Raw genomic sequence first — 19313 nt, 5'->3', positions numbered from 1 at the left:
TGGGCTTTAATGCACTGGGTATTATTCTGCCCCAGTTTGACTTCCTCTGACAGGGTTTTTATTTATATCAGTCGTGTGACTGTTTGGTGACAGAGAACAGCCTCAGATTCCTCCAAGTCCCCATCCATCAGAGGAGGGATGTTTTTCTAGATTCTTGAAGGCTCCCAGACACTCTTTTGTTTTCTTCCAGATCAGAGAGCAGGAGGCACAGGGCAGGTGGGAGGAGAGGAGAGGAGAGGAGAGGAGAGGAGAGGAGAGGAGAGGAGAGGAGAGGAGAGGGCAAGCAGGAGGCAGGCAGCTGCCCGGCTCATTGCATATTCTGGGAGTGTATACTCAACGCCACAATGATTTTTGTAAATTGCCTCAAATATCCACACAAGTCTCATCTGGAAGTACTGACAGTTCTTCAGACAGACACTAGTTTCTAACCAGAATATACACTACCGTTCAAATGTTTGGGGTCACTTAGAAATGTCCTTGTTTTTGAAAGAAAAGCACATATTTTTTCCATTAAAATAACATCAAATTGATCATACAGTGTAGACATTGTTAATGTTGTAAATGACTATTGTAGCTAGAAACAACTGATTTTTAATGGAATATCTACATAGGCATACAGAGGCCCATTATCAGCAACCATCACTTCTGTGTTCCAATGGCACATTGTGTTAGCTAATACAAGTTTATCATTTTAAACGGCTAATTGATCATTAGAAAACCCTTTTGCAATTATGTTAGCACAGCTGAAAACTGTTGATCTGATTAAAGAAGCAATAAAACTGTCCTTCTTTAGACTAGTTGAGTATCTGGAGCATCAACATTTGTGGGTTCGATTACAGGCCCAAAATGGCCAGAAACAAAGTGCTTTCTTCTGAAACTCGTCAGTCTATTCTTGTTCTGAGAAATGGAGGCTAGTCCATGAGAGAAATTGCCAAGAAACTGAAGATATCATACAATGCTGCGTACTACTCCCTTCACGGAACAGCGCAAACTGGCTCTAACCAGAATAGAAAGAGGAGTGGGAGGCCCCGGTGCACAACTGAGCAAGAGGGCAAGTACATTAGTGTCTAGTTTGAGAAACAGATGCCTCACAATTCCTCAACTGGCAGCTTCATTAAATAGTACCCGCAAAACACCAGTCTCAGCGTCGATAGTGAAGAGGCGACTCCGGGATGCTGACAGGGTGAGAATAGAAAACCTGGCCTGATATACACATTATATTTACGTGTCCATATTTACATGGCCGTCCGAATGTGTCCCACGTGGTATCGTATTCCCTATGTAGTGCACTACAGTTGACAATTTACCAAAAGTCGTGCACTATATGTGGAATAGGTTGAGATTTGGAACACAGGCACATTCTTTCATGTTGAGAGAGAGAGAGAGAGAGAGGGAGAGATGGGGAGGGAGGGAGAGATGGGGAGGGAGGGAGGGAGGGAGAGATGGGGAGGGAAGGAGAGATGGGGAGGGAGGGAGGGAGAGATGGGGAGGGAGGGAGGGAGGGAGAGATGGGGAGGGAAGGAGAGATGGGGAGGGAGGGAGGGAGAGATGGGGAGGGAGGGAGGGAGAGATGGGGAGGGAAGGAGAGATGGGAGGGAGGGAGGGAGGGAGGGATGGGAGGGAGGGAGGGGGAGGGAGGGAGGGAGGGAGGGAGGGAGGGAGGGAGGGGGAGGGAGGGAGGGAGGGACTGGGAGAGATGGGGAGGGAGAGATGGGGGGAGGGAGGGAGGGAGGGAGGGAGGGAGGGAGGGAGGGAGGGAGGGAGGGAGGGAGGGAGGGGAGAGATGAGGAGGGGGAGGGGGGGGAGAGATGGGGAGGGAGGGAGGGAGGGAGGGATATATGACAATGTTGTTTGTTATTGTCTTCTTTTTCTCTCTGTTTGACGTGTGGTCACAAATGAAACAGGTCTTTATCTGAGAAATATAAATGAAATACAAGTGCTGCCTACCTGTTCTCCTTCTAATGTAATTAGTTGCTCCCTTCTAGTGTGTTATTTACAAACAGGAAGCGGTAAACTGTGACAACCAATTTCACACATCCCAGACAACAAAGTCAGTGGAAGTCTTTACAGGAGCCCAGCCATTACCAATGTACTGCATGTACTCTCTCATGCAATTCCCAAACATTTCACTGTTGTAACCAGTCCAAATAGGCTGTGAATGCCTCCAATATTGGATTACTCAGCAAACACAAACAGATGCTTTCCACAATCCCTTAAAACCGAAAACACTGCATGCATCCCTGGAGAACAAAAAGGTACAACAAAGGTTTTTGGAAAAGAAAAACATTTTGGAGGAAAAGGGTGCATGAAAAAGTTCAGCCTCATAGTCAATTGGTTGAATTACAGCTTCTCTCTCTTTGAGCTCATTTCGTATGCCTTGTGTGCTGTGTGGGCCATGTTTGATCTGCATTTGGCTCAGTAGGCAGGTACTGTATGAGGGCCTGAAGGCTGATGTTTCCCTGTCCTCCTGGGCGTTCTATCTGATTATCATAATTGTTGTTAATTACCAAGGAAATGGCCTGTGAGTCTCAGCCATGCTGTGTGCAGCGAATTAAACGGAAGTTCACTGGAGATGAGGGATGTCCCCTCTCCACATGAACAAGCACACTCACACTCATATTTAACATTTTATTGGACAATTCCAACCATCAAAAACCTTTAAGTATTTCTTTCATTAGTCCATTGTTGATATAGTCTCAAAATGTTTTGCATGTCAGCAATTAAGTCTTCAATATTTCTAACTTTCAAAAATATAGAAATATAGCTGGTATGATGCATAATGGGCTGGGGTTTGTTTCTTTCCCGTTTAAATATCTAAAAATGAGCACAGAATATTTGCATTTGATGTATTTGCTTCCTAAAGGAAGCCCTTATTTATATTGTATTATTGTTGCACCTTACATAAAGATACAGTTACCCCATCTTTATCCCATCGGAACCCACACACCTGCCTGATCTCTGCTTTAGACTGTACGTCATCATTCACGGCTTTCCTCGGTGTCTGCCTTCCTCTCCCCCTGTCTCCCCTGTCCTGTCTTGTAGGTACTACGTATGTGTGACTGTGCTGATCTACTTCCTGCCTCTGCTGGTGATGGGCTGTGCCTACCTGGTGGTGGGCCTCACCCTCTGGGCCAGTAACATACCTGGAGACTCCTCTGACCGCTACAAGGAGCAGCTCACTGCCAAACGCAAGGTACAGTACAGTATAAAGATACTATAAGCCTGGGTGTACATGCTCATAGCCAAATGCAAGGTTCCAATTATGAGTTTTGTAGGGTAAAGATATACTGCGGGGCTTGGTAAGAAGCAGGCTATGACATCATTCAGTACAGTGCTTTGAGAGACTAGTAAAGTATCATATCACCTCCACCTTACCTGTCACCCTAGACCCACTTCAATTTGCTTACCACCCCAATAGGTCCACAGACGATGAAATCGCCATCACACTGCACACTGCCCTATCCCATCTGGACAAAAGGAATACCTATGGAAGAATGCTGTTCATTGACTATAGCTCAGCATTCAACACCATAGTATCCTCTAAGCTCATCATTATGCTTGAGGGCCTGAGTCTCAACCCGTCCTGTGCAATTTGGCCCGTCAGGAAGTCCCGGACCATTCCCAGGTGGTGAAGGTAGGAAACAACATCTCCACTTCGCTGATCCGCAACACTGGGCCCACGTGGGTGCGTGCTCAGCCCCCCGTACTCCCTGTTCACCCATGACTGCATGGCCATGCACGCCTCCAACACAATCATCAAGTTCGCAAATGACACAACAGTAGAGGGCTTGATTACCAACAACGTTGAGACAGCCTACAGGGAGGAAGAGAGGGCACTCTGAGTGTGGTGTCAGGAAAATAACCCCTCACTCAACGTCAACAAAACAGAGGAGACAATCGTGGACTTCAGGAAACAGCAGAGGGAGCATCCCCCCTATCCACATCGATGGGACGGCAGTGGAGAAGGTGGAAAGTTTTAATTTCCTTGGTGTGCACATCACGGACAAACTGAAATGGTCCATCCACACAGACAGTGAGGTGAAGAAGGCGCAACAGCACCTCTTCAACCTCAGGAGGCTGAAGAAATTTGGCTTGTCACCTAAAACAAGTCTCTCCAGAGGGTGGTGCGGTCTGCACAATGCATCACCGGGGGCAAACTATCTGCCCTCCAGGACACCTACAGCCCCCGATGTCACATGAAGGCCAAAAAGATCATCAAGGACAACAACCACCCGAGCCACTGCCTGTTCACCCTATTAACATCCAGAAGGTGAGGTGAGTACAGGTACATCAAAGCTGGGACCAAGAGACTGAAAAACAGCTTCTATCTCAAGGCCATCAGACTGTTAAACAGCCATCACCTTAGCTTTCTTGGGAACAGGAACAGTGGTGAACCTCTTGTGCGAACAATAGACTGGGATAGTGATTGATTGAATCTGTCTGTAAACACACCAGCCAGCTGGTCTGCGCATGCTCTGAGGACGCGGCTTGGGATGCCTTCTGGGCCGGCAGCCTCGCGAGGTTAACACGTTTAAATGTTCTACTCACGTTGGCTGCAGTTAGATATTGCTGCACTGTTGGAACTAGAAGCACAAGCATTTCACTACACTTGCAATAACATCTGCTAACCATGTGTATGTGACCAATAAGATTTGATTTGATTAACCTTGCATGGGTTTACATCATAGAACACATGTATAGGATACTATGGTTTACATGCTCTGCCAGCAACTGTACATCAATGAGACCCTAGGGAATTTTGTAGTATCAGTATCTTGGGTTTATGGGGCTAGCTCTATGCCTCTATGTTTATCTCCCACTTTAACTTGGACTTTTACTTTGACTTCTAAGTCTAGCATGTGTACCGCATGCTAGAGCTCTCTCCGACTGAGCCATTCATTATAGACACATAGTTAGCAGATATGTTTGGTTAAGAGCTAGGGTCTATTTTCCTGAATTTCCGCCTGACTGACGTGCCCAAAGTAAACTGCATGTTACTCAGGCCCGGAGGCCAGGATATGCATATAATTGGTAGCATTGGATAGAAAACACTTTCTACAAACACAAGTTTGTAGAAATGTAAAATAATGCATGAGACTATAACACAATTGATATGGTAGGCGAAAATCCAAACCAGATTTTTTTTTTGAGGTCCCAGGCTCTTATAATGGAAAGCTATATGTCCTATGCAATTCTAGCTCCCAGATTGCAATTCCTAAGGCTTCCAATAGATGTCAAGAGTCTTTGTTTAAGGTTTCTGGCTTGTTTCTTCCAACACGAGCCTGGTCCCAGTGGAAAATCAGTCTGTCGCTGTGTGACGATTTTACCTTTCTATTGAACAGACTTCTTTCTGTATGAAATATTGTAGTTTATTTACAGTTCAGGATACCTGAGGATTACATAGAAATATAGTTTGACTTGTTTGAACTAGGTTTAGCGGTAACTATTTGGACTCCTTTGTCTGCATTTTGAACGAGTAGATTACTGAAATTGATGGCGCCAACTATACAGACTTTTCTGGGATATAAAGAAGGATTTTATCTAACAAAAAGATCATTCATGTTGTAGCTGGGACCCTTGGAATTGCAAACAGAGGAAGATTTTCAAAAGTAAGTGGTTTATTTAATTGCAATTTGTGATTTTATGAAGCCTGTGCTGGTTGAAAAATATGTTGATGTTAGGCGCCGTCCTCAAACAATCGCATGGTATGCTTTCGCTGTAAAGCCTATTGTAAATCGGACAATGCAGTTAGATTAACAATAATTTAAGCTTTTAAACAATATAAGATACTTACATGTTCATAAATGTTTAATATGACGGTTATTTATTTGAATTGCGCTCCCTCCAATTTCACCGGATGTTGTCGACAGGTGTCCCGCTAGCGGGACGCGTAGCCTTAAGAAGAATCATGAAGGGCAATCAATAAACTAAAATACACTTTAAATTAGACATTTCCTCAGAAATGTACACATTCTCATGTCATGTTTGTAAATAATTTGCTTCCAGGAATACCTGCTTCCAGGAATGCTTCCAGGAATAATTCCTGGAATAGCACTATAAAAGGAACATGGTTCCATTTGGAACGCATCCTAAACAACTCTGCTGCATCAACTTCAGGTCAAGTCAGAGAAACAGAGGGAGGAGTTGAAAGTTGGTCAATGTTTAGTTCTTCCTCCATGACTCATGAAATAAACACAATGACACCCTGAGCTTCAAGATCTCTCTACTCCTCTCATCATTCCCCAACGGACAGCTACATGTCTGATGGTTTCTTATTGCTCTAACATACACCATCTTCCACTTTCTTTCTGCTGTCTTGTCCCCTTGCTGAATGACTGAATTGAACACAGAATAACATTTAGAACTAATTAAATAGAATATCTGTGGAATGGATTAATTGAGCCCAACCCTTTGTGGTATCTGTGTCTGTCTGTGTTAGGTGGTGAAGATGATGATCGTGGTTGTGTGTACGTTTTCTCTCTGCTGGCTGCCCTACCACGTGTATTTCCTGCTCCACCTGTTCTTCCCCCTCCTGTTTGAGACGCTCTACATCCAACAGGTGTACCTGGCTGTCATGTGGCTGGCCATGAGCTCCACCATGTACAACCCTATCATCTACTGCTGTCTCAACGACAGGTAGATATACTATACTACACTACACACAAGCACACACACTACACACGAACACACACACACATACACACACAATTGTTTTTATTACGTACATAGATTATTCATTGCATTATTTATAAGTTAGGGACTCTTCAGCACGTATTATTTATAACTTTTACCACTGTGGTGAAGGCAAAATGAAAAATACTTATTTGAATTCCTGCGTGAAAAACAACCACTTGCTCTCATATGACTTGTTGACATCCTGGGTAGGGCATAATAATAGTAAAAGATAGAAGTAAAACCTCTGAGTTAGTTTTTTAATGATTTAAACATTGTTTTGGAAAGACAGATGTCTAATATTGCATTTGTAACCAAGTGGGAAGTGTGAATCTACCACCATAGAGTTAGATGGTATGGACACTGTCATTGAGTGCTTCACCATTTTAAAGTAGTCAGCTGGGTGGGATGATTCCATCCGGTTCATCAGGAGGGATCCGCCAATAAATTCTACTTGTGAGCAAACATTCCATAATTGTCGGTAGCAGGAAATCACCAACCATGGCTTTATACATGTTCAAACAATACACTCTGGATGGCAGGCAGTATGTACCTTTTTAGTTTGCCAATTAATAGCAGTAGAAGAAAATGGACTACTTCAAAATGGAGATGGCCTCAATGGCGCTGCCTGTGCGCTCACAGACACCATAATGGAACATATATAAAGATGATCTCTATCATTCTATATGTTTATCACATATGACTGGAAAAAATACAATTGAATGGCCCTCCAACTGGTAATTACTGGCAGGAAACTTGTCTATCATCCTTGAGCTCCAATCGGGAGGTAGGAATCGTTGTGAAGTTGTAAATACCAATTGGATGCATTCACGTGCACTTGCTGAGAAACATCCGATTAGCTAATAGCCAACAAGCTGTGTCAACCATAAACTAAAAGTACAGCTATCAGACTCATAAAGAAATGATGGTCTTCAAAAACCATATTAATAAAAAGTTTTATAAAATACTGTTTCATAGTTAAATGCTGAAAATGTTGAAATCAAGGTCATTTCCTTAGTAGGTGACATCAGAGGTCACCATTTGGGACAAGTCAGAGCTCAAGGAGGATAGAGGTTTCTCACTAGTAATTACCAGTTAGTATCATGTTTTAAGGTATGACCCAGGTGCAGACAGTGTTGAAGAAATTCATGTTTATTCTTTAAACAGGGGCATGCAAACGACAGGTCAAGGCTGGCAGGGGTATATAATCCAGATTGGGTATAAGGCACCGGAACAGCAGGCGGGCTCAGGACAGGCAGAGGTCAGTAATCCAGAGTAGTGGGGCAAAGGTACAGGATGACAGGCAGGCTCGGGGCAGGCAGAAATGGTCAAAACCGGGAAACTAGAAAACAGGCACTAAAGCACAGACAGGCGCAAGGGAAAAACGCTGGTAGGTATGAACAAACAAATTGAACTGGCACAGACAAGTATAAGTACCCAAGGGATAATTGGGAAGATGGGTGACACCTGGAGGGGGGTGGAGACCAGCACAAGGACAGGTGAAACATATCAGGGCGTGACAGTTAGAGGGCAGTTCAATAGATTTTTCACAGTGGTATGTTGTAAACATATAGAAGGATAGCAATATCAACTTTATACTGTACATGTCCCATTATGGTATCTGTGAGCGCACATGCAGCACCATTGAGGCCATCTTCCTTTTGAAGTAGTCAATTACATTTTTGTACTACCTATATGAGTTGGCAAACAAACTGAAAGGATGCATACCGCCAGCTAGAGTGTGTTGTTTGAACAGGTTTTTAAGCCAGGTTGCCGATGTACTACCAACAACAGTTTTGGAATGTTTGCTCACGAGTATAATTAATTGGCTGATGACCCAGATGGAATCCTGTGATCCTTCCTTCACCCAAATGAAGGCCCACCCAGTTAACTACTTTAAAATTCTGTAAGCCCTCAAAGGCGATGTCCATGTGCCAAAATGGGTTTAATCCATCTAGAGTCCAAAACTTTATGGTGGTAAATTCCCACCTCCGACTTGGTTACGAACACAGAATAATTCACTGTGGTGGTAAAGTTTTATGAAGAGCCAACTTTCAATTGGTTTTCAGAATAACAAGCTGGTGTCTGAAAAAAGTCTGAAAAGTCTTTGAAATATGTCTCTGAAAGATGCCTATTTCATACTCTGAGTGTCGTTACAAGAAAAAATTAAAATGTGAGAGTTAGTTGCACTGCTAGAGAACTGTTAGGGTCTAAGTCATGAATCATTATACAGTGCTCTTCTCTCCACAGCAATATCCATTTGAAGTTTTAAAATTCATAACCACATCTGCCTCCCCACTCATTTTCCAACAAATTCTTGCCTCTTCGTCTGTCTTCAGCCATTTTACTTTCCCTTTTTTGAACATCTCTCCTGTCTGTCTGTCTGTCTGTCTGTCTGTCTGTCTGTCTGTCTGTCTGTCTGTCTGTCTGTCTGTCTGTCCTCTGTTATCTATCCGTTTGTCTGTCTGTATGTACTGTATGTCTCTCTGTCCTTCCCTAGGTTCCGAGCTGGCTTCAAGCAGGCCTTCAGCTGCTGTCCCTGTGTCCCGACCGGCTCCTACGAGGGTCTGGAGCTCAAGTCCACACGTTACCTGCAGACCCAGGCCAGCATGTACAAGGCCAGTCGCATGGAGACCAACGTGTCCTCCGTGATGCATGTGGCCGACGACCTGGAGCCTCCCAGGTTTGGGGCCCTATCTGTGGCTGGGTGTGGGTCCGAGGCGCAGGGGGTTAGCGGAGGGGGAGGGGGGTTGTGTGCAGTAGCGGCACCCAGGTGCTCCTCTCTGGACCTGACCTCTAACGGCTCTTCGTCCCGCAGTGTCTCCAAGAATGTGTCGGAGACCTCCAGCTTCTACTCTAGCAACAACCTGCCTGAGTAGAGAGGGGAAAGGAGAATCAGGCACCGCTAAACACTATCTCACTATACCTGCCCATGGGGGCTGTGTTTGTGTATGTGTGTGCATGCGTGTGCACATATATTCCATCCATGTTTGTCTTTGACCATTTACATAATGTCCTTTTTTAAATTTATTTTGGGCATCAAGTCTACCACCTGTGGCTGAGGCTTGGTTGGTTCCCCTTCAGAGGGCAGTGCGCTTATCCAGTGGTCCTTGGTTTAAACTAAGGCAATAAGGCATATCTAGGGCACACTGCCTGGTACCTGCTATGGCCCAGAGAGATACTGTAAGGGCTGGGTTCATGACTGGGTAACAAGACTGGGTCAATACGGGACAGGACTGGGTCAATACAGGACAAGATTGGGTCAATACAGGATAAGACTGGGTCAATACAGGACAAGACTGGGTCAATACAGGACAAGACTGGGTCAATACAGGACAAGACTGGGTCAATACAAGACAGGACTGGGTAAATAAAGGACAAGATTGGGTCAATACAGGATAATACTGGGTCAATACAGGACAAGATTGGGTCAATACAGGATAAGACTGGGTCAATACAGGACAAGATTGGGTCAATACAGGACAAGACTGGGTCAATACAGGACAAGACTGGGTCAATACAAGACAGGACTGGGTAAATAAAGGACAAGATTGGGTCAATACAGGATAATACTGGGTCAATACAGGACAAGATTGGGTCAATACAGGACAAGACTGGGTCAATACAGGACAAGACTGGGTCAATACAAGACAGGACTGGGTAAATAAAGGACAAGATTGGGTCAATACAGGATAATACTGGGTCAATACAGGACAAGATTGGGTCAATACAGGATAAGACTGGGTCAATACGGGACAAGATTGGGTCAATACAGGATAAGACTGGGTCAATAGGGACAAGATTGGGTCAATACAGGACAAGATTGGGTCAATATAGGATAAGACTGTGTCAATACAGTACAAGATTGGGTCAATACAGGACAAGACTGGGTCAAAATAGGATAAGATTGGGTCAATACAGGACAAGATTGGGTCAATACAGGACAAGATTGGGTCAATACAGGACAAGACTGGGTCAAAATAGGATAAGATTGGGTCAATACAGGACAAGACTGGGTTAATACAGGACAAGACTGGGTCAATACAGGACAAGATTGGGTCAATACAGGACAAGATTGGGTCAATACAGGACAAGATTGGGTCAATACAGGACAAGATTGGGTCAATATAGGATAAGACTGTGTCAATACAGGACAAGATTTGGTCAATACAGGACAAGACTGGGTCAATACAGGACAAGACTGGGTCAAAATAGGATAAGATTGGGTCAATACAGGACAAGACTGGGTCAATACAGGACAAGACTGGGTCAATACAGGATAAGACTGGGTCAATATAGGATAAGACTGGGTCAATATAGGATAAGACTGGGTCAATACAGGACAAGACTGGGTCAATACAGGACAAGACTGGGTCAATGCAGGACAAGGTTAATACAGGACACAGCACTAACTGAACCCGATAACATTCACACTATCCACACACCTTCAACTATCAGAATGTATCCAATACTTATCTAGCAATTGACATTTGCTTCTAAGGACCCACTCACCACACACACACAGTGGTGTATGAGTTCATATTACCACCCGTACTTCTGAATGGTGCATTAATGTTTGATTGCCGCCCCCGTGCTGGAAGTACAGTCAGTCCTCACAGTATAGTGGTTTTCTCAGCTTGTCAGAAACATATGCCATTCCTGCCATTCATGTAGCATCTCCTCAGCCCCTATAGTGGAGCCCAGGGTTAACAAGCCCACACTCCATAGGACACACACTTTGAAACAGATTATTGTGGTTGAGGTGTGTTTAGCTGGTGCCCTGTCAGTATGTAGACTTCAGTGGAATAATGTGGGAGCTGAACAAACAGACCCTAACCTGAACAGTGATAGTCAGCTGTGTACAAGACAACAGGAGAGAAAAGTGGTGTGATTACAGAGGCAGAGAAACTGCACTGTGAGGACTTCCTCTTATACAGCATGATCTTATTGACAGTAAAGGCTAGATGGATTGTGTTTTCGGGGATGATGTTAGTTCTTGTAACTAGCGATGGGAAGATGTGCCTGGATACTTATAGCATAATGCAGATATGAGAGGAAGGGAGGCAGCTTCGAGGCCATGCTCTCTTTATGAGACCTCTGGGTCTCAAATGGAACCCTATTCCCTTTATAGTGCGCTACTTTTGACCAGAGTCCTATGGACCCTGTTCAAAAGTAGTACACTAAATACGGAATAGGGTGTCATTTGGCATGCAACCTCTGTGTGAGACTGAGTCCAGCAGCAAGGAGCTATTTTAGCTGTGTATAATGATTATTGATGTGTCACAGCAGTTCCTGTCTACCCTGCCATGAAACCCCACAATGACACATTGTATGATGTTCAGCACACACATCCCCACACGATCACACATTCTCAAATAGACACACTGACACCCACAGTTGTTCTCACATCAGACAGAGGCACACCCCCACACACATTTTGACCAGAGTAAAATGAGCACTGTAGTCATCTCAGATCTCCGGCAGGTGTGATGTGGAGTTCCAGCCTGTTCACACTAGGTCAACATGATCTAGAGGACAGAGAGGACAGGAGGGGTAACAGAGGGTCAACATGATCTAGAGGACAGAGAGGACAGGAGGGGTAACAGAGGGTCAACATGATCTAGAGGACAGAGAGGACAGGAGGGGCAACAGAGGGTCAACATGATCTAGAGGACAGAGAGGACAGGAGGGGTAACAGAGGGTCAACATGATCTAGAGGACAGAGAGGACAGGAGGGGTAACAGAGGGTCAACATGATCTAGAGGACAGAGAGGACATGAGGGGTAACAGAGGGTCAACATGATCTAGAGGACAGAGAGGACAGGAGGGGTAACAGAGGGTCAACATGATCTAGAGGGCAGAGGGGACAGGAGGGGTAACAGAGGGTCAACATGATCTAGAGGACAGAGAGGACAGGAGGGGTAACAGAGGGTCAACATGATCTAGAGGGCAGAGGGGACAGGAGGGGTAACAGAGGGTCAACATGACCTAGAGGACAGAGAGGACCGGAGGGGTAACAGAGGGTCAACATGATCTAGAGGACAGAGAGGACAGGAGGGGTAACAGAGGGTCAACATGATCTAGAGGACAGAGAGGACAGGAGGGGTAACAGAGGGTCAACATGATCTAGAGGACAGAGAGGACAGGAGGGGTAACAGAGGGTCAACATGATCTAGAGGACAGAGTGGACAGGAGGGGTAACAGAGGGTCAACATGATCTAGAGGACAGAGAGGACAGGAGGGGTAACAGAGGGTCAACATGATCTAGAGGGCAGAGGGGACAGGAGGGGTAACAGAGGGTCAACATGATCTAGAGGACAGAGAGGACAGGAGGGGTAACAGAGGGTCAACATGATCTAGAGGACAGAGAGGACAGGAGGGGTAACAGAGGGTCAACATGATCTAGAGGGCAGAGAGGACAGGAGGGGTAACAGAGGGTCAACATGATCTAGAGGACAGAGAGGACAGGAGGGGTAACAGAGGGTCAACATGATCTAGAGGACAGAGAGGACAGGAGGGGTAACAGAGGGTCAACATGATCTAGAGGGCAGAGGGGACAGGAGGGGTAACAGAGGGTCAACATGATCTAGAGGACAGAGAGGACAGGAGGGGTAACAGAGGGTCAACATGATCTAGAGGACAGAGAGGACAGGAGGGGTAACAGAGGGTCAACATGATCTAGAGGACAGAGAGGACAGGAGGGGTAACAGAGGGTCAACATGATCTAGAGGACAGAGAGGACAGGAGGGGTAACAGAGGGTCAACATGATCTAGAGGACAGAGAGGACAGGAGGGGTAACAGAGGGTCAACATGATCTAGAGGGCAGAGGGGATAGGAGGGGTAACAGAGGGTCAACATGATCTAGAGGACAGAGAGGACAGGAGGGGTAACAGAGGGTCAACATGATCTAGAGGACAGAGAGGACAGGAGGGGCAACAGAGGGTCAACATGATCTAGAGGACAGAGAGGACAGGAGGGGTAACAGAGGGTCAACATGATCTAGAGAACAGAGAGGACAGGAGGGGTAACAGAGGGTCAACATGATCTAGAGGGCAGAGGGGACAGGAGGGGTAACAGAGGGTCAACATGATCTAGAGGACAGAGAGGGCAGGAGGGGTAACAGAGGGTCAACATGATCTAGAGGACAGAGAGGACAGGAGGGGTAACAGAGGGTCAACATGATCTAGTGGACAGAGAGGACAGGAGGGGTAACAGAGGGTCAACATGATCTAGAGGGCAGAGGGGACAGGAGGGGTAACAGGGGCAAGTAACACCTGTTACTTCATATCTCTGGGCCTTGTAAGAGTGAGTTTATTGGTAGTGTGGAATATACACTGAACAAAAATATAAACACATTATGTAAAGTGTAGGTCCCATGTTTCATGGCTGAAATAAAATATCCCAGAAATATTCCATACTCACAAAAAGCTTATTTCTCTCAAACTTTGTGCACAAATGCATTGACATCCCTGTTAGTGAGCATTTCTCCTGTGCCAAGATAATCCATCCACCTGACAGGTGTGACATATCAAGAAGCTGATTAAACAGCATGATCACTATACAGGTGCTCCTTGTGCTGGGGACAATAAAAGGCCACTCTAAAATGTTCAGTTTTGTCACACAACACAATGCCAGATATGTCTCAAGTTTTGAGGGAGCATGCAATTGGTATGCTGACTGCAGGAATGTCCAGCAGAGAATTGAATGTTAATTTCTCTACCATAAGCTGCCTCCAACATTGTTTTAGAGAATTTGCCATTACATCCAACTGGACTCACAACAGCAGACCACGTGTATGGATTTGTGTAGGTGAGTGGTTTGCTGATGTCAACATTGTGAACAGAGTGCCCCATGGTGGCGGTGGGGTTATGGTATGGGCAGACATAAGCTACGGACAACAAGCACAGTTGCATTTTATCGATGGCAATTTGAATGCACAGAAATACTGTGACGAAATGCTGAGGCCCATTGTGGGGCTCATTTGTTTTTAAGGTACTGTATATGTGACAAACAGATACATATCTCTATTTCCAGTCATGTGAAATCCATAGATTAGGGCCTAATGGTTTTATTTCAATTGACTGATTTTCTCATATATGAATTGTAACTCAGTAAAATCTTACAAATTGTTGTATGTTGCGTTTATATTTGTATTCACTATATAATCTACAATATAATCTACTATATCTAATATATCTACCGGAGACAGTAACTGAGGAGTGACAGTGCAGAAAGAATAGTTATCTAATTATAATGGGATAAGTAGATATTCTACGCACCCAATGATTTACATTTTAATGGGATGATTCGTGTGTGTGTGTGTGTGCATGCGTGCGTGTGTGTGTGTGCGTGTGCGTTTTGACAGTTACATGTCTCAGTGGGCCCAGTAATCTGTAAAACAGAGGCCAGGATACACTAGACATTCCATTACTCCTGTAGACAGCAACTAAATGAAACACGCCTTGCAACTGATTAATTTACCATGGGGAACCAGGCAGGCTGTGATTCTCTGCAAACAAGCTCTCCCAGGCACAGACACTAGTCTAGCTAAAAAGGCATTGCTCTCTTACAGTTAGTCAGACAACATACGGACTGAATACTAAAACCAAAAATAGACCAAACACTCAGTTTCAAAATGCTGCAGAATGTTTTTCCATTTCAGATGGCAGGTTCAAAATCAAATCAAATCAGCATTGCCTGCTGTTTGGGGTTTTAGGCTGGGTTTCTGTACAGCACTTTGAGATATCAGCTGATGTACGAAGGGCTATATAAATACATTTGATTTGATTCAAGTGGAGATTTTGTCAAAGACAGGCAACTGAATGCGTAATCAATCGCATTCAAAACCCATCTGTTAATTGACAATGTTCCAGGTTGGATGGTAGGTTGTTTAAGAAAGCAGTGTTGGTTTTGATCACTGTAGTGATGGAGACAATAAGTTTGCCTTGTCCCTGAGAGAGCTGGCGCCAGGCTGACTACTCAACTGGGTGAATGTCCTCAGTGCCATCACTCCTCAATCACACTAATTACCCACAAGAAAAGAGAGAGACGGAACAGAGAGAGAGACAGAACAACTGCACACACACATAAAGAGAAGCACACAGGCAAAGACACAGGGTAAAAAGAGAAGATATCTCTTTTGTCGTAAGAGTCATTCTAAAATGGTGTGTCTGGTGTGTCTGTTGCAGCTTGTATTCATTAAAATGTGATGCCCAGTTAGGTTTTTTTTAAAGATGGTTGTAAGTGTGTGCATGTGTGTGTGATGTGTTTTTCACTTACCTGTATGTAGGAGTCTACCATCTACATGATGGACCCTGGCTGCTGCAGCGCACCATGAGATGTGCTTATCTCTGCTACAGTGACCTGAGTGGTTACTGCTTTGATGGTCCCAGCTGTACTGCTAGACAGCAGTTCACACACAGCTTATAGTATACCACAGTTATCGAGAACCCTCTTGCGGTACATTTTTAGTGGCTGGGGGAGGATTCTAAATGTTGCACTGTATTAAAGTATGACTTTGATATTTCATGCTTTCATATGTGTTATTATGTGTTATTATGTGTTATTTCAGACATGTGTTTCATGTGTATATCTTACTCATGTTGGGAGTTATTATGTCAGCATTGTGAACAGTACTTATTACAGTATTATCAATACATTATATGTATTATCAATACATTTTTTTAGCAGGATTCATTAGTAAAACAATCGAAGGTATTTACAAAGTCAGTATTATTTTACACTCAACCACTATCTCTGATCTACATTATCAGATGTTTATTGGAGTTTGTTTGCCTTTTAAAGTGTAACTATATTGTTTATTGTTTGTTGTTTTCAAGGTACAGCTCAATATTGTGTTAATGTTATAAATAAATGTTACCTTTTATTGTAGCTACCATTTTAGTTCACCATCAGTTTGGCAGGAATAGTGTACCCTGTAGTATTTATTATGGCTTCACACAAATAGTCTAACAATGTTTCCGTTTAGATAAAGTTTAAACATCAATTCATAACGAATAAATCGAAAGCAAACCTGCAGACCTTAGGAGAGAAACAGCGCCTTTAGCTAAATAATGTTGGGGAATCACTAAAACATCACAGGAAAGTTAGCTCTGTGAGCAGCACAGTCTGGTCTCTACCTCATTGCAATTCCTGACCTTCAGTGGAGCCCTCACCAGACAGAGGAGAGGAGAGAAGAGGGAGAGGAAAGGGAGCAGTGAACAAAGCGCCCCGTGTCAGATGAAGCATATTTGTGTTTGGCCTGGACCTTTGTTGTCTGTCTGTAAAAGGAGAGTAGAGGACAGTCTGTGCGTATTAAACTCCAGTCTATCTGCATGGGACTGGCCAGAGTCTGGCTGTCCACATCTCTGTAGAAAAGGAGTGAATCATAGGCCATGTACTTTATCTGTAAGTAAGGGTAGGTTCCAAATGGCACCTTAGCCCCTTCATAGTGCACTACTTTTGACGAGAGCCTAATGTGCCCTGGTCAAAAGTAGGGCACAATAAAGGGAATAGGGTGCAAATCACAGACAGGGGCTTGGCTGTCCGGAAGCAGTTTGTCTTAGAATCATCTGACCATAGCAAAGGTTTCCATCCTATTTCAAGGAAAATATAAGAATAAACCTGTAAGAGCAGTCCTGCATGGTTGTAGAGCGACCAAGCCGCAGCCCAAAACTTCAATTGCCTTGGTGACGAATGCATTAGGAGACAGAAGTGAAGTTGACAGATATGAGCAGAATAGGCAATGAGATACAAAATGATATTGACAGCATGGAGAGATTGAAAGAGAAGAGGGAGACAGAGAGACTGACAGAGGGGAGGAGACGGTGAGGGAGTATAGAGGAGTCCATGCTGAGATTGATTATCACGTTGGGCCCCAACATGGTGGCTCCCGACGGATCTGCAGCTCATGTAAATAAATCCAGATTTTCTTCATTCACTCATCTCACTTCTTCTCAGAAGCATATCGCCTCACTCAAAGAGAGAGGCGGGATGGGGGGGTCTGATAGAGAGAGATAGCCAATAGACAACTTGAGTGCACTAGCTAGATTCTTCAACGATCACCCCTAGAGAAGGAGTGTGTGTGTGTCTTTAGCGGCCTGAGCAGCCGTGGAGTGATTAGTGTCGGTGTGAGTGGCAGGTGGTAGGAGAGCAGTAAGGGGATTGTGAGAAGCTGCTCTCCACTGAGACTTTGTTTCACTCCACTACATGACTGTTACTTGCCAAAAGATACCGATACTACTGTTCCGCTTGTTTACACTGAGCTGCACAGAGGTCGGAACCAATCATGGTTACATTAACACACCGTGGAGCCGGCATGAGATATGGTTCGGAAAACGTACCTCAATGCAGGGAGGGATATAGCACTGTACTCCAAATTTGACCTTTATCCACACTGCTCCATTGAGAAGATTGAAATACTGCTTGTTTTTACTGGAAAATGGCCCTTTCGGCCTCATGCTAGCTAGCAGTAGCCACAGGAGCCATTATGGAATGGCACATCGCGTTGAACAACAAAAGAGTTGGCTGACACTGCCATTCCAAAATTGCTGCGGTGGCTACTGCTAGCTAGCATGAGGAAGTAAAGGGCAGTTTTCTGGGAAAATGTTCAGTATTTCAATCGTCTCGATGTATCAGTGTGTACAAAGGTAACATTTTGAGTTCAGTAGCATATCTATCCCATCCCTGCATTGAGGTACATATTCCAACCCATATATCGTGCTGGCTCCACAGTAATGTAACCATGATTGCGTTCTGACCCCAGCACAGTTCAGTGTAAACAAAACTGTCACCATCTGCTTGCCTGTTCGGCTTCTCGTGCTGCTTTCCCTTATCAAGCACATCATCTCCCATTATCATACATTATTGTGCGATCACACAGTGTAAGTGGATCTTCTTATGTTCTTACAAGTGTCCGCCCTTCTTTCCTCTCTCTTGTCTTGATGTGCATAAGATGGGACTTGATCCGAGGGTCAAGGGTTAGATGGTATTTCTCTCTTCAGATGTTCTGCTTTGATTGTCATAAGGGTTTCTTTCCCCTGTTGTGGTTCACTCAAGCGATGTACATACTGTACATTTACATTCAACAACCACCAATAAAGGCTCCTTTTGTTGGGACAAACTGTGTCTGTCGTTCGACTATTGACCTTATCTTATTCAGGATTTATTCATATGATTTATATGTTGTTTTTTCATCAATAGTTCGACTTCCTTTCTCACTATTACTGAAATGACCTGTCTGCTTCTGCTCAGGTAAAAAATATCTAACAACATGCCAGTAGTAGTACATCTGCATGTGATGGTGGTTTTACAAACCTAACCGTCTGTACACTTCACCCTTCCTCAGTGGGAAGGGAAGGGGAAGTCACACCGTGCAGATGTCTAAGAAGGTCCATCTGTCTTAAGGGCAGGCATAGGGAACCTATACACCTATATACTATATACTATAGACACTAGATTTCCCTCTCTCACACAAACACCAAGAGACAGATGAAGAAAACGCTTGCTCTCAAATACACATGGTACCAACAACAACAAAAAGCAGAGACATGGATGTAGGCTGCTCTATGGCTGTGTTTACACGTGCTGCCCAATGTATTTCTATTTATTTTATACAATAAAGTGCATTCGGAAAGTATTC

The 19313-nt window shown here is 44.4% G+C and overlaps 1 protein-coding gene across 1 annotated transcript in view; it reads left to right on the top strand.

The window, feature by feature from the left end:
• Positions 1-12606, top strand: part of LOC118357943 (substance-P receptor-like) — a 36444-nt gene extending 23838 nt beyond the window's left edge. The window contains exons 3-5 of the mRNA XM_035735249.2: positions 3043-3193; positions 6440-6636; positions 9173-12606. Coding sequence (XP_035591142.1) covers positions 3043-3193; positions 6440-6636; positions 9173-9551 — 727 coding nt within the window. The 3' untranslated portion in view covers positions 9552-12606. The remainder of the gene's footprint in view (positions 1-3042; positions 3194-6439; positions 6637-9172) is intronic.
• The last annotated feature ends 6707 nt before the right edge of the window (positions 12607-19313 follow it).

The sequence above is a fragment of the Oncorhynchus keta genome, chromosome 25 (assembly GCF_023373465.1).
Source record: "Oncorhynchus keta strain PuntledgeMale-10-30-2019 chromosome 25, Oket_V2, whole genome shotgun sequence".
Taxonomy (NCBI): Eukaryota; Metazoa; Chordata; class Actinopteri; order Salmoniformes; family Salmonidae; genus Oncorhynchus; species Oncorhynchus keta.
The sequence above is the reverse complement of the archived record's forward strand: the minus strand, read 5'-3'. Positions and strand labels throughout refer to the sequence as shown.